General features: G+C 44.5%; 1 protein-coding gene, 1 non-coding gene and 1 pseudogene across 2 annotated transcripts; all 3 read right to left on the bottom strand.

Annotated features, from left to right (window-relative positions):
* Nucleotides 1-1,745: 1,745 nt before the first annotated feature.
* Nucleotides 1,746-3,043, bottom strand: LOC120961865 (uncharacterized; annotated as a pseudogene).
* Nucleotides 3,044-5,422: 2,379 nt separating this feature from the next.
* LOC120972993 (small nucleolar RNA Z247) lies at nucleotides 5,423-5,561 on the bottom strand. Its single transcript, XR_005767122.1, has one exon. It is a non-coding gene; the product is annotated as a small nucleolar RNA Z247 (small nucleolar RNA).
* A 4,586-nt stretch (nucleotides 5,562-10,147) lies between these two features.
* On the bottom strand, nucleotides 10,148-13,350 carry LOC109742473 (uncharacterized). The gene has a single exon (XM_020301557.4). It carries the CDS (start codon nucleotides 13,191-13,193, stop codon nucleotides 10,809-10,811), a length of 2,385 nt encoding a protein of 794 aa, XP_020157146.1. The 5' UTR covers nucleotides 13,194-13,350; the 3' UTR covers nucleotides 10,148-10,808.
* Between the last annotated feature and the right edge of the window lie 281 nt (nucleotides 13,351-13,631).

The raw sequence follows: 13,631 nt of genomic DNA, 5'->3' as shown, positions 1-13,631 counted from the left end.
AGGTTAATTTGCGTGCTTCACAGGTCACCCTAATCATCAAGAGCTTGGCATGTAACATATTACGCCTCAACAGTCAACAAAACACCTCTCTAGGACCATGATTAACTAACCTCAAACTGGCTTCGGTGAGAACAAGTCGGTCAAGCTCCTGTTGCTGCTCAGCTTCTTCGAAATCTTTCTCCAACCAGACAAAAGGGGCACTCTCGCTAATTAATCTGACCATGCATATCTGGCGGCTGAAAATGATTGCATCTTCAATGGAGCCACCCAAAACCGACAGGAATTGGTTGACTCGATTTCGTGTGAGGCTAAGCCATGGATGCTGGAAGGAACAAAGGCGCTTAGACGCCAGCCAATACATGCCCCGCCTGACGGTCTCCCGTAGGTGTTTTGCTAGCAGACTGTACAGCTTCAAAAAACAATCTTGCTCCTTCTGTTTGAGTTTTGATTTGGTTTTGTTTTGGCAGGCCTAGTTCTGTCTTTTTATTGGTGGTGCAACTGAATTGTACTCTTTGCATCATCCTGATAGCTTGTTCGAAACTGACTTCCTATTTACATACAGAAAATGCATTTGTTGTACAAGCAGATGGACCCATGGCAAACGATACAAGTTAAAATTTCAGATATCATGTACCAACTATTCAACTGTGGCTTCTTCCAGAAACTGATACTTTGTAGGCAGCAATTTGATGTGTTCTCTATATTTCCCTTTCCTTGAAAACAGAGAGATCAGCAGTGAAACAGTTTTAGCTTCAAGTGAAAAGCTCTTTGCATCAACTTTAGACATATAATTTCCAGCCTTGACTATCTCTCCTTTTTCCAGTAACCTTCTGATGATATGATTTAACATGCATGAGTTGGCAGTACAGCCGCTTTTCTCCATCGATAAGAAAAGATAGTCAGCTTCTTCCACTGAACCTTCTTTTATAAGATTTGTCATCATTATGGTGTAGGTAACAGCATTAGGAACCAAGCCATTGGCTAGTATAGCAGCAAACAAATCCTTAGCCTCTTGGTTTCTCTTGACCCTGTAGAATGCACCAATAATGATATTGACAACTGTAATATCAAATTTCACATTCATTGTGCTTAATTTCTGGAACAGGGTGATCGCTTCGCTACTGCAGCTATTTTTACAAAGTCCACCAAGAACTATAGAGCATGTATCAATGCACACACTTACTCCAGATTCAACCATCTCATTAAACTTCTCTTTTGCAGCAACTGTTCGTCCAGCCAGAAATAATCCATCCAGTATGACGTTATAATTAAAAGTTGTAGATTTAAGTCCCTTGTGCAACATTGTTTTGAATAGAATCAGCCCATCGTCAATCCTTTTGTTTTTGCAATAGCCATTAATAAGTATACCATATGTAATATTAGACGGTTCTAGACCATATGACACCATATCATCAAATATTTTTGATGCATCCTCCATCTTGCAGACTAAGCAGTATCCACCGATCAGTAAACTAAATGTGAAAACATCAGGCCTCATACCTATGTGCACCATCAAGTCAAGGATATCCCGTGCTTTTGTTACCCTTCCTTCCTTGCATAGGTTCTGCATCGCCGAAGGGAAGACCTTAATATCAGGAGGACGCATACCTTTGTTCCTCATTTCAGTAACCAATTCCTTTGCTTTCACTAAATCCCCATGTGTACAAAAACCCTGGATTAGGGAATGATAAACAATTGGATTCGGTCGTACTCCCATATCAGTCATCTGCTTAAATTTTACCATAGCATTGTCCAACCTACCGATTTTGCAAAATCCATGTATTACGGTTGAATAGGTGACTACATCTGGACTCACTCCCTGTTTCCGCATTCCTTTAAATATAAGCATAGCCTCATCCATCATGCCAGATTTAGCATATGCATTAATCTGTATGTTCAAAGTGTGACAGTTAGGCCGAATACCATCTCTAGTCATTGAATTAAAGAAATTAGTCATATCAACTAAGCATCGTTCGGTGGCATACCCATGAAGCAGAGTATTGTACGAGACGATATCAGGTTTCAGGCCCTTCATGGACATTGAATCAAATATTTCTGCAGCTTCTTTGCTTCTTCCATTCTTGCAAAGGGAGGCCATGAGCGAGTTGCAAGTAAAAACATCTGGTATGATACCCTGACTTGTCATCTCTTTCAGCACCCTAACCGCCTCCTTTGAATGGCCTGAAGAGGAATATCCATGGATGAGGCTATTATATGTCACATTATCAGGTACGACACCATCATCAACCATCTGACCAAGGAAATACTCTGCCTTGTCCATTGCTTTGGCCTTGCACAGCGCATCAATAACCGAGCTATATGTCACCACATCAGGTGTAACGCCCTGCTGCGCCATTTCATGGAACAGATTGTAGGCCTTGCTTACTTGGCCTTCCTTAAAGAAGCCGTGGATGACCGTGGTATACGCCACCACGTCAGGGGTGCAGCCCAGCTGAGGCATCCTGTGAAGCAGCACGTCCAGAGCCTCATCTGCCCGCTTTGCGCGGCAAAGGCCCTTGAGGAGGGTGTTGAAGACGACTTGGTTTGCCTCCAGGCCCGTCTTGAGGAGACGGCCGAAGAAGGCGAGCCAGATCCGTGCGGCACGCGCGGCAGCAGCAGTCCATGAGGACGCCATAGGTGAACACATTTGGCTGCGCCACCCGTCGTCCGGCGCCTCGGGACAAACGGCCGAAGAGGGCAACGGCCAGGGCGGGGCAATCACTGCAGGATGCAGACGCGGGCGCGCGGGCGAGGGCAGCCAGAAAGTTATTCAAGGGACGCTCCTGGACAGGATTGCCCTGCCGCAGCAATTCGTCGAACAGGTGGTGTGCGTCCTCCGGGGTGAGGTTGCCAGAGCGCGCGCGGTCTGCGGCGGCGTCGAAGGCGGCGTGGGGATCCCAGATGCGTGAGGGATGAGAGGTGGAGGAGGAGTGGCGGGCGCCGAGTCGGAGGAGGAGGCGGGGTGGCGCCATTGGCGTGGTTGAGGAGAAGCGAGGCATGGCCTTGGTGTGTAGGTAGGTCCTGTACTCGGAGCGGGAGGCGAGACGGGTTAATGCTTTTTCCATGTTGTGCTAGGTGGCAACGTTCAGCTATATGTAGATTTTTTTTGCAGGTATTAAATTATGGTCTCATATGGATTTATTCAAACCATATAATTTGTGAAAGTATAACTTTATTTAGACCAAGAATATAAATTTAGTTGCAAGCCCTAGAATTGACCCCGGAGAGGACGCTGCAGCCACACCGGATCCCGCAGCAGACGCGCTGGATCCAAGACAGATGCTGTCGGAGGCAGCTGCAGCCGAGGTAGGTGCACCTGGTTCTCCTCTGCGCCTCGGTTTCAGCCCGTAGCGCCCATTGGGCCACCTGGTTCTCCTCCGTTGGCCCGCTGGTATGTGGAGAGGGATGCGCCATCTGGCGGCTTGGGGAGGCCGCCGCACCACCGCTGGGCCCTCCTGTGGCTGAGTGCGCTGGCCCACTGCCGTCTGTGGGCCCTGACGCGGCTGCGCGATTGGGCGACGCGCTGTCGCCTCCAGGAGCGGTGCCACTGACCTCGTTATCTGGTGCGGCAGAGGACAAATCATCATCGGGATCTCCACCGCCAGCCCCTGAATCATTTTCGTGTTCTGTGCCTGTCTCTTGCTGCATAAAATCATGGCCAAAAACAGGATTTCCACCAAAGTTTATAGCAGGATTTAATGCATGAAAATCAACCGATGGATCAGCCATACATTCGCCCCCATGATCAGAAGTAGGATTTTCAGAAAGAAGGAGAACTTCGGATCTGAGTAGGGCTCCGGCATTTGGATTTAAGGAAGCAAAAGGGAACACTGTTTCATCAAAAACAACGTCCCGAGAGATATAAACTCGTCCAGCAGCAATGTCAAGGCACTTAAACCCTTTATGAAGATTACTATATCCAAGAAATACACATTGTTTGGATCGAAATTCAAGTTTCCTAGCATTATAGGGTCGGAGATTTGGCCAACAGGCACAACCAAAAGTACGGAGAGCATGATAGTTTGGTTGTTCATGAAACAATCTTTCTAGAGGAGTTTGAACGTTGATGACTTTGCTAGGAGTACGATTTATGGGATATGTGGCAGCTATAAACGCTTCATCCCAGAATTTCAAGGGCATTGAAGCATGAGCCAGAAGTGAAAGGCCAACGTCAACAATGTGACGATGCTTTCTTTTGGCAGACCCATTTTGTTGATGGGCGTGAGGGCATGAAACGTGGTGTGTGATGCCTATTTGACAAAAAAAAAGGAATTTAATCGTTCATATTCACCACCCTAGTCGGTTTGCATGGTGATGATTTTACTATCAAACAGTCTTTCAACAAGTGCTTGATATTCATGAAACACTTTAAAGACTTCAGACTTATGCTTAAGAATATAAATCCAGGTAAACTTGCTGAAATCATCAATAAAGCTCACATAATAGTTTTTTCTATTAATGGAATCACGGGCAGGCCCCCATACATTAGAAAATACTAGCTCTAAAGGAGCATTCGAAACACTATTGGAATTTGGATAGGGGAGTTGATGGCTCTTGCCCATTGGACAAGCATCACACACTCCCTCTTTATTCAACTCACTACTTGAAAACGGAATTTTATTCTTCCTAAGGACATGTTGAACGATTATTGACGCCGGATGACCTAATCGATTGTGCCACCTTGATGGAGAAATCTTGGTGACGCCAAAAGCTTGCCTGCCCGCACTCAAAGGAGCTGATGATGATGAGAGGGGATAGAGGCCATCCCTACATCTGCCGTGAAGAAGAGTTTTCTTCGTTTCCTTGTCCTTAATAAAAAAGAAATACGGATGAGTTTCAAGGAAGGTCTGATTATCACGAGATAAGCGGTGAGCAGATATCAAGTTTTTGGTGGTGTGTGGTACATGCAAGACGTTTTTGAGATGAAGATTGCGAGTAGGAGTACGAATATAGGCTTGACCAATATGGCTGATTTTCATACCTGCACCGTTTGGCATGTTCACTTGGTCATGGCCGGTGTACTTCTCCCTCATCGTCAGCTTGTCCAGTTCGCCGGTGATGTGTTCTGTAGCCCCAGTGTCGACGTACCAGTTGGTGTCGACGCCATATGAAGAGGAGTTGGTGGCGGTGCTTGCAGATTTGTCCTTGGTGAAGGCGATGTTGAAGCGACGATAGCACTCCATGGCGGTGTGGTTGGGCTTGGAGCAGATCTGGCAGAAGACTTCTGGGAGGTCGTTGTGGCCTCCTCCATTGCCACGGCGACCATGGCCTTGGCCGCGGCCGCCGCCGCTGTTGCCACGGCCGCCTCCATTGCGGCCACTGCCACGGCCGCCACCACGACCAGGTCCGCCACGGCCGCGAGTAGCGGCATTGGCAGAGGAGTGGGAGGACGAGTTGCCGCCCTCGAACATGGCGAGTCTGCTTTCGAAGCTGATAAGCTGGGAGTAGAGCTCGCTGACCTTGATGGGATTGGTTCTGGCACAGATCGAGGAGACAAACGACATGTAGTCGTAGTCAAGCCCCGCAAGGATGTAGGAGACCATGTCGTCGTCGCCGAGAGGTTTCCCGGCTGAGGCCATCTCATCACCGAGCGCCTTCATGCACCCGAATATTCTGCAACTGTGGAGTTGCCCTTCTTGGTCATGGACAAGGCAAGCCTTGTGTTCACGACTTGTGCTTGAGTTTGGGAGATGAACATCTCCCTGATCGCAGTCCATGCTGCTGCTGCTGCCGAGGTACAGTGCGCGACCTGAACCATCAGAGGAGGTGAGACGGAACTAAAGAGAAAGCTCAAAACCTAGGAGTCCTGGGCCTTGGCGATCTCATATGCTGGGTTCGGCACATCAGTGGGCTTGACGTCCTTATCGGCAAGCTTGGGTGTTGGCTCCTGCCGATCTGGGTCGAGGTAGGAGATGAGCTGCGCGCCACGAATGGCCGCCAGAGCCTGCGCACGCCATACAAGGAAGTTGGAGCGGTGAAGCCTGTCGGCGATCGAGCGTGGTTGTGGTGGCGGCGGCAGAGCTCGAGGAAAACATGCTTGAGAGGATGTGCTTTTTAGAGAAGGTAGGCTCTGAATACCATGTAAAAGTGCGGGTAAGCGTATGCCTAGCAGAGACGCGTTGCGTGTTTATATAGTCATAGGTTAGGGTTACAGGATCGATCCCAAGTCATCTATACAGAGATAAGGATCGATCACAACAACCTAACCAACCGAGATTACAACACGGACGCCAAATCTATCCCTAATGTATATACGGTTTATACATATACCATATATACGTACAGATATTCTAACATCACCGGCTTCAGTCTTTAGTCTTTTAATAAAATTTCTTTTCCTTCTGGCCGAAGCGAAACCATGGAAAAACGACGTGTTTCTATCACCTTTACAGAGCCAAGTGGCCGTGGAACGTTGTGCCCAATAGGTTTCTTCCTGCTCTAGCAACTGTTCAATCAGACATGCAAGATTCCTCCGCTGATGGTCACTATCATCATCCATTGGACCCGACATCACCTGGTCTAGTTCCCGTTGTGCTTTCCTGAGCTTCCTTTTGGGTTTTTTCAATACGCTCTTGTCCCATTCATGGAGCTTAGCATGCAAGTACATTAATCTACTATTTACGTCCGACGTCGGTGCATTTGCTACAGAATCCCGCCACGCATCTCGCACCACTGATTCAAATTCTTGCTCAGCTAGCCACTTTGCCTCGAATCTCTTCACAGGACTAGCAACTCCATGTAACTGGCTAGCTTGATCCGTTATCAATAGCAGCGGTCGGTGATCGGACCGACTAAAAGGCAGATTGGTAAGGGTGGCTCCGTTCATCATATTCATCCAATGTGTGTTTGCTACTGCCCTGTCCAATCTTTCACGGATTTGTCTTCGTTGCCACGTATAAGTTTCACCTTCAAAACCAATATCGTGCAAATCACATGAATCAAGAGTATCCCGGAATGCCTCCATGTAACCTCGCAGTCGTGGATTCCCTCCTTCCTTCTCATGATTATAAAGTATCTCATTCATATCCCCGATCGATCACTACCCAAGGCAAATTATGTTGCGCTTGAAGAGTTCTAAAGTACTCCCAAGTTTTGTATTTCCTATCCCATCGGAACTCCCCATACATACCGGTCAGCCTCCAGATTTTGTTATCACCTTCATCAATTTTCACATCTATATAATTTGGATGGGAATATAGTTGAGTTATATTCAATTCTTTCCTCCAGAACATTAATACTCCTCCCTTTCTACCATCACTTGGATTTACTATTTTTAGATCCATCTTCATCCTTCGCCTTAAACAATCTGCCGGATAATCATCCAGGTGCGTCTCCGACAAGAACAAAGCCTCCGAGCAATATTGCTTCTGCAGATCCACAAGCATGCGAACTGCCGAGTCATTGCCGAGGCCAACACTTAGGTCGACTAACGGCACAATCTACCCCTAATAATAAATGGGCTATTGCTTCTGGCGGTACGTCATTTAAATTGCCCCCAAAGTTGCAAAGTATTACCCACTAATGCCACTTATAAGTGACAAAAAATGTTTTGCAGGGAATCCCTGCCTAGGCCGGCCCAAACATAGAGACCTACCATACTACGCTCTGCCCGTTAGAGAAAACACAGCACGCCCATTTGGGCCAGCCCATGCGCGCGCACCTTTTTTAGTTTCGTTTTTTTCTGTTCCACTTTTGTTTTCTTCTACTTTAAATAATTTGGAACTCAAAAAACATTTGAAATTTATAAGAACTGAGAATTTTCAAATCAAATGTTCAAGAAAACATACAATGTTTGTGAATTCGAAAAATGCTGATTTTTCTAAAAAAATGTTCGCAATTTTGAAAAAAATGTTCGTAAAATCAAAAATAGTCTGCCATTTTTAAAACAATCCGTGTATTAAAAATTATAAATGAAATTGAAAAAAAGTTTGCTAATTCAAAAAATGTTCATGCATTTAGAAAATGTCCTAAATTTTTAAAAATAGTTAGTGAATTAGAAATGAGTTTATTGATTCATAAAATGTTTGCTCATTCAGAAAATGCGCATGAATTTCAAAAAATGTTCATGAATTTTAAAAAAACCCACTAATTTCGAAAAAAAATTCATCTATTCTAGAATTGTTCGTCGATTCAAAAGAGAATGCTTAAAAACCATTCGCAACATAAAAAATGTTCACAATTTTTATACAAAAATATTTGTAAATACTAAAAAATGTTCATGATTTTTAAAAATGTTCACAAATGATCGAAGATATGCAGTTAACAGTAATGCTTCTAAGTCTTTGTGACTATATAACATGTTTTTTGACAACCACAATTTTTTTCAAAAATTTGAACATTGCTTCAATTTGTGAATAAATTTTAAAGAAGAAACATTTTCTTGCATTGTGAACAAATTTCCAAAACATGCGATGAGATGTGAACAAAATATGGTCATCGTCATTGGAGATATGATTTTTTTCTCCCGCTGCAACGAACGGGCCCTTGCTAGTTTGAATAATGACTATAACAGCCTCCAGTCCGGCTTGGGGGAACAAAAATCAAACTACCAGGCAAAACCGAATTCCCCGATAAGTTTGCACATTTTCCATTATAAGTACTGGACATGCTTCCTCAAGAAGAAGAATGAGATAGTCTACTGTGTTACGCCGAGGCCATCGTCGCACTCAAATCCGGAGTAACTGACGAGATGCTCTCAGGGACTTCGGATACTTCAAGCCAAGGACCATGTCGGACCTTATGGAAACGTGGCGCATAGTTCCCAGTATATGTGGGAGCACACTCTGGATCTACAAAATATTAATAGGAAATGTATTCATTTGATAGCTGCACAATAAAAAGGCAAAATTATTTGCCATTTTCTCTTCTGTACAGCTCAGGTCCAAAAGAATTTCCCTGAATTTTGTAAATTCATAGTGTGTTTTTACACTTAGATGCGAGATTTCTCCCCTGAAGTTTTCGGAAAGTAATAAATGCTTTTTACATATACATTTTTCAAATTACTCTTGAAATACTTACCAAATTCTTGTTAATAAAATAGTATTCATAGACATTATATATACCCAAACGTGCAACGTTTCTTGGGGATCTTTCCATGCATGTGTCACGCCTGTTTGTTCAGAGAAAGTATGATTCAGACGCAAGAGAAACCATTTCTGGAGTGTTTCTCGAAGAATGGTTCTGCTAAATTAGTGCAAGAATTTCAGGTCCAAGACCTTCACTGCTCAGCGTGTAAATGAAAAATTATGAGGAAGGAAGAATATAAAAGAAAATGCTGAACTTGAGCCCTGGTAACAGAAAATAAATTAGACAAAGAATATAACGAAATAAACAGGTTTCGTGGTTCTATAGTAACAACATGTACCAAGGAACAACTCTGTACCAAAGGAACAGAGGAGAAAACCATGGTGAAGCTCACCGAAATCCATCACTCTGTCTCAAAAAAGATATGAGATGAATGAACCGATCTATAATTTTACCGCACACTATTGCTGGATAAAATAGATAATAAAAAGGACCCTGTTTCACTAACAAAATAGTACTGCCTGCTTTCTGTCCATACTACCAAAGCCAAAAGAAATAGAGAATTTATCAGCTTTATCCCAAGGAACAGAGAAGTTCAAAATGCATCAACCATATATTCTTATTATAGTCATACCGCCGTGATATACAGAGTACTGAATAAAGAAGGAACATTTCTACAACGTACAACTAAAAGAAAAGAAGCACACCAATTGTTCTATAGTAACAAAATGTACCAAGAAACAAAGGAGAAAACCATGGCAAAGCTCACCAAAATTCGACTCTCTCAAGAAAAGGTATGAGATGAATGAACCAATTTGTAATTTTAGGGCACACTATTGTTGGATAAAATGGGTAATAATAATGACCCCATTTCATTAAAAAAATAGTATCAGTTTATTACTGCCTGCTTTCTGTTCATACTACCAAAGCCAAAAAGAATAGATAATTTATCAGCTCTGTTCTGTCCCAAGGAACAGAGAAGCTCAAAATGCATCAGCCATATATCCTTATTATAGTCATACCGCCGTGAGAGTAATGAATAAAAAAGGAACATGCTGACAGTCAATGAAAATTACGGGCTGAACATTGATCTGCGTCAGTTTGTGCAATAAGACAGAGTATCTTTAATTCAACTACTAAAAACGTGTTGAGGCCATTGATATTGTGATTCCCAGCCTTAACACCAGCATGATCTAGTTAAGAAAAGTTGCAGGGTTAAACTCAACATGGTGCTACACCGATCATCAAAACCAAAGAAAATTGGAGCCCGACACTAAACTAAACCTGTACACCTCATAATCAATGCCAGCATATACAAAAACATAACGTACAGGCTGCTACTACAGCTGGATCCATATAACTTGTACGTGAAAAGAAGACTGGAAGCTGCAAAAATAACAACACAAGCAGATATTATTCAGACTTCTGCATGCTGCCTCTTCACAAATCATCCTAACCAGATCATCAAGAGCCATCACAACAGTCAACAAAACACCTCTCTAGTACCATGTTATGGTTATCTAACCTCAATTTGGCTTAGACGGCGTAGATCTCAAGCCGGTCAAGCTCCGGATCCTGCTCAGCTTCTTCAAATTCCTTCTTAGACCAGACACAAGGGGCACGCAGGCACTGACAAGGGGTACACTGGCCGAGAAATGATTGCATCTTCAATGGGGCCACCTGAAACCGCCAGGGGTTGGTCGACTCAATTCCATGTGAGGCCAGGCTAAGGATCCTGGCAGGAGTGAACGGCTCGGCCGACTGACACTCTCCCATGTGACCAACTATTCAACTGTGGCTGGTTCTTCCAGAAACTTATACTTTGTAGGGAGCAATTTGATGTGGTCTCTATATTTCCCTTCCCTTAAAAACAGAGAGATCAGCAGTGAAACAGTTTTAGCTTCAAGTGAGTAGCTCTTTACATCAACTTTAGACATATAATTTCCAGCCTTGACTATCTCTCCTTTTTGCAGTAACCTTCTGATGACATGATTTAACAGATAAGAGTTGGCACTACAGCCGCTATTCTCCATCGATAAAAAAAGATTGTCAGCTTCTTCCACTGAACCTTCTTTTATAAGATTTGTCATCATTATGGTGTAGGTAACAGAATTAGGAACCAAGCCATTGGCTGGAATAGCAGCAAACAAATCCTTAGCCTCTTGGTTTCTCTCGACCCTGTAGAAGGCACCAATAATGGTATTGACAATTGTAATATCAAATTTCACATTCATTGCGCTTAATTTTCGGAACAGGGTGATCGCTTCGCTACTGCAGCCATTTCTACAAAGTCCACCAAGAACTATAGAGTATGTATCAATGCACACACTTACTCCAGATTCAACCATCTCATCAAACTTCTCTTTTGCAGCAATAGTTCGTCCAGCCAGAAATAATCCATTCAGTATGACGTTATAATTAAAAGTTGTAGGTTTAAGTCCCTTGTGCAGCATCTCTTTGAACCGAATAAGCCCGTCATCAATCCTTCTATTTTTGCAATAGCCATTAATAAGTATACCATACATAATGTTACAAGGTTCTAAACCATATGACACCATATCATCAAATACTTTCGATGCATCTGCCATCTTGCGGACTAGGCAGTATCCACCGACAAGTACACTAAATGTGACAACATTAGGCCTCTCACCTGTGTGTACCATCAGGTCAAGGATATCTTGTGCTTCTATTACCCTTCCTTCTGTGCATAGGTTCTGCATGATTGAATGGAAGAACTTAATATCAGGAGGAAGCATACCTTTCTTCATCATTTCAGTAACATATTCCTTTGCTTTCACCAAATCGCCATGTGTACAAAATCCCTGGATTAGGGAACTATAAACAGCCGTGTCCGGTCGTACTCCTGTATCAATCATCTGATTAAACTTTATCACAGCATCATCCAACCTACCCTTTTTGCAAAATGCATGTATTACGGTTGAATATGTGAATGCATCTGGACTCAGTCCTTGTTTCTGCATTTCATTGAAGATAAGCATAGCCTTATCAAGCTTCCCAGATTTAGCATATGCATTAATCAGTATGCTGAAGATATGACAGTCAGGTAGAATGCAGTCTCTTTCCATTGAATTGAAGAGATTAATCATATCAACTAAGCATCCTTCGGTGGCATACCCATGAAGGAGAATAGCATATGAAACGTTGTCAGGTTTCAGGCCCTTCATAGCCATGGTATCAAAAATTCCTGCAGCTTCCTTGCTTCTTCCATGTTTGCAAAGAAAGGTCATAAACATGTTGTAAGTATGCACATCTGGTGTAACCCTCCGACTTGTCATCTCTTTGAATACCCTAACAGCCTCCTTCCAGTGGCCTGAAGAGGAATATCCATGGATGAGGCTATTATATGTCACATTATCAGGTACGACACCATCATCAACCATCTGACCAAGGAAATACTCTGCCTTGTCCATTGCTTTGGCCTTGCACAACGCATCAATAACCGAGTTATATGTCACAACATCAGGTGTAACGCCCTGCTGCCTCATTTCATGGAATAGATTGCACGCCTTGCCTACTTGGCCTTCCCTAAAGAAGCCATGGATGACGGTGTTATACGCCACCACATAGGGAGTGCAGCCCAGCTCAGGCATCCTGTGAAGCAGCACGTCGAGAGCCTCATCTGCCCGCTTTGCGCGGCAGAGGCCCTTGAGAAGAGTGCAAACTTGAATGACGCCTGCCTTAAGTCCCGTCCTGAGGAGACGGCCGAAGAAAGCAAACGCCAGATCGAGGCGGTGTGCGCGGCAGCAACAGTCCATGAGGATGCCGTAGGTGTAGGCCGTTGGGTGCGCCACACGTCGGCGGGCGCCTTGGGATATGCGGCTGAAGAGGTTGACTGCGAGTGCAGGGCCATCGCTGCACGCCGCGGACGCCGGAGCGCGGGCGAGGGCGGCGAGAAGGTTGTTGAGGGGGCGCTCCAGGACAGGATTGCCCTGCCGCAGCAATTCGTCGAACAGGTTATGTGCGTCCTCCGGGGTGAGGTTGCCGGAGCGCGCACGCTCCGTGGCGGCGGCGAAGGCGGTGTGGGGATCCCAGCTGCGTGAGGGATGCGAGGTGGAGGAGGAGTGGCGGGCGCGGAGGCGGAGGCGGAGTGGCGACATTGGCGTGGTGGAGGAGAACGGAGGCATGGCCTTGGTGTGAAGTGGCGACATTGACGAGTGGGAGACGACGGGGCATGTGTTTGGCTAGGTGGCAACCTTCATTTATCCATTGGGTACAGTAGCATTTTTTTACAATGAGTAGGTCGTGAACTCTGGGAAGACGAGTGGGGGATCATCATGCGGTTACTGTTGCACTTTTAGTTATTTTCTTTCTTTACAGGTAAAATCAAATTATGTTCTTTTTCTCAGGGAATTAAATTATGTTCGTATATTATCACATACTGAATAGTACGTAATTCGTAAGAGTATAATTTTTTAGACCAAGAATGTACTCCCTCCGTACCTAAATATATAAGTCTTTTTAGACATTTCAAATGAACAACAACATATGCCTTTCCTCTCATCCCTGGCGGCTCCAACACTAGCCGTCGCCAGGGGCTCCAATTTTCTAGCGCCGTTCTCCGGCGGCTCCCCCCTCCCGCCGGCGAC

The sequence above is a fragment of the Aegilops tauschii genome, chromosome 1 (assembly GCF_002575655.3).
Source record: "Aegilops tauschii subsp. strangulata cultivar AL8/78 chromosome 1, Aet v6.0, whole genome shotgun sequence".
Classification (NCBI taxonomy): Eukaryota; Viridiplantae; Streptophyta; class Magnoliopsida; order Poales; family Poaceae; genus Aegilops; species Aegilops tauschii.
This window is presented reverse-complemented; position numbering and strand designations above follow the sequence as displayed.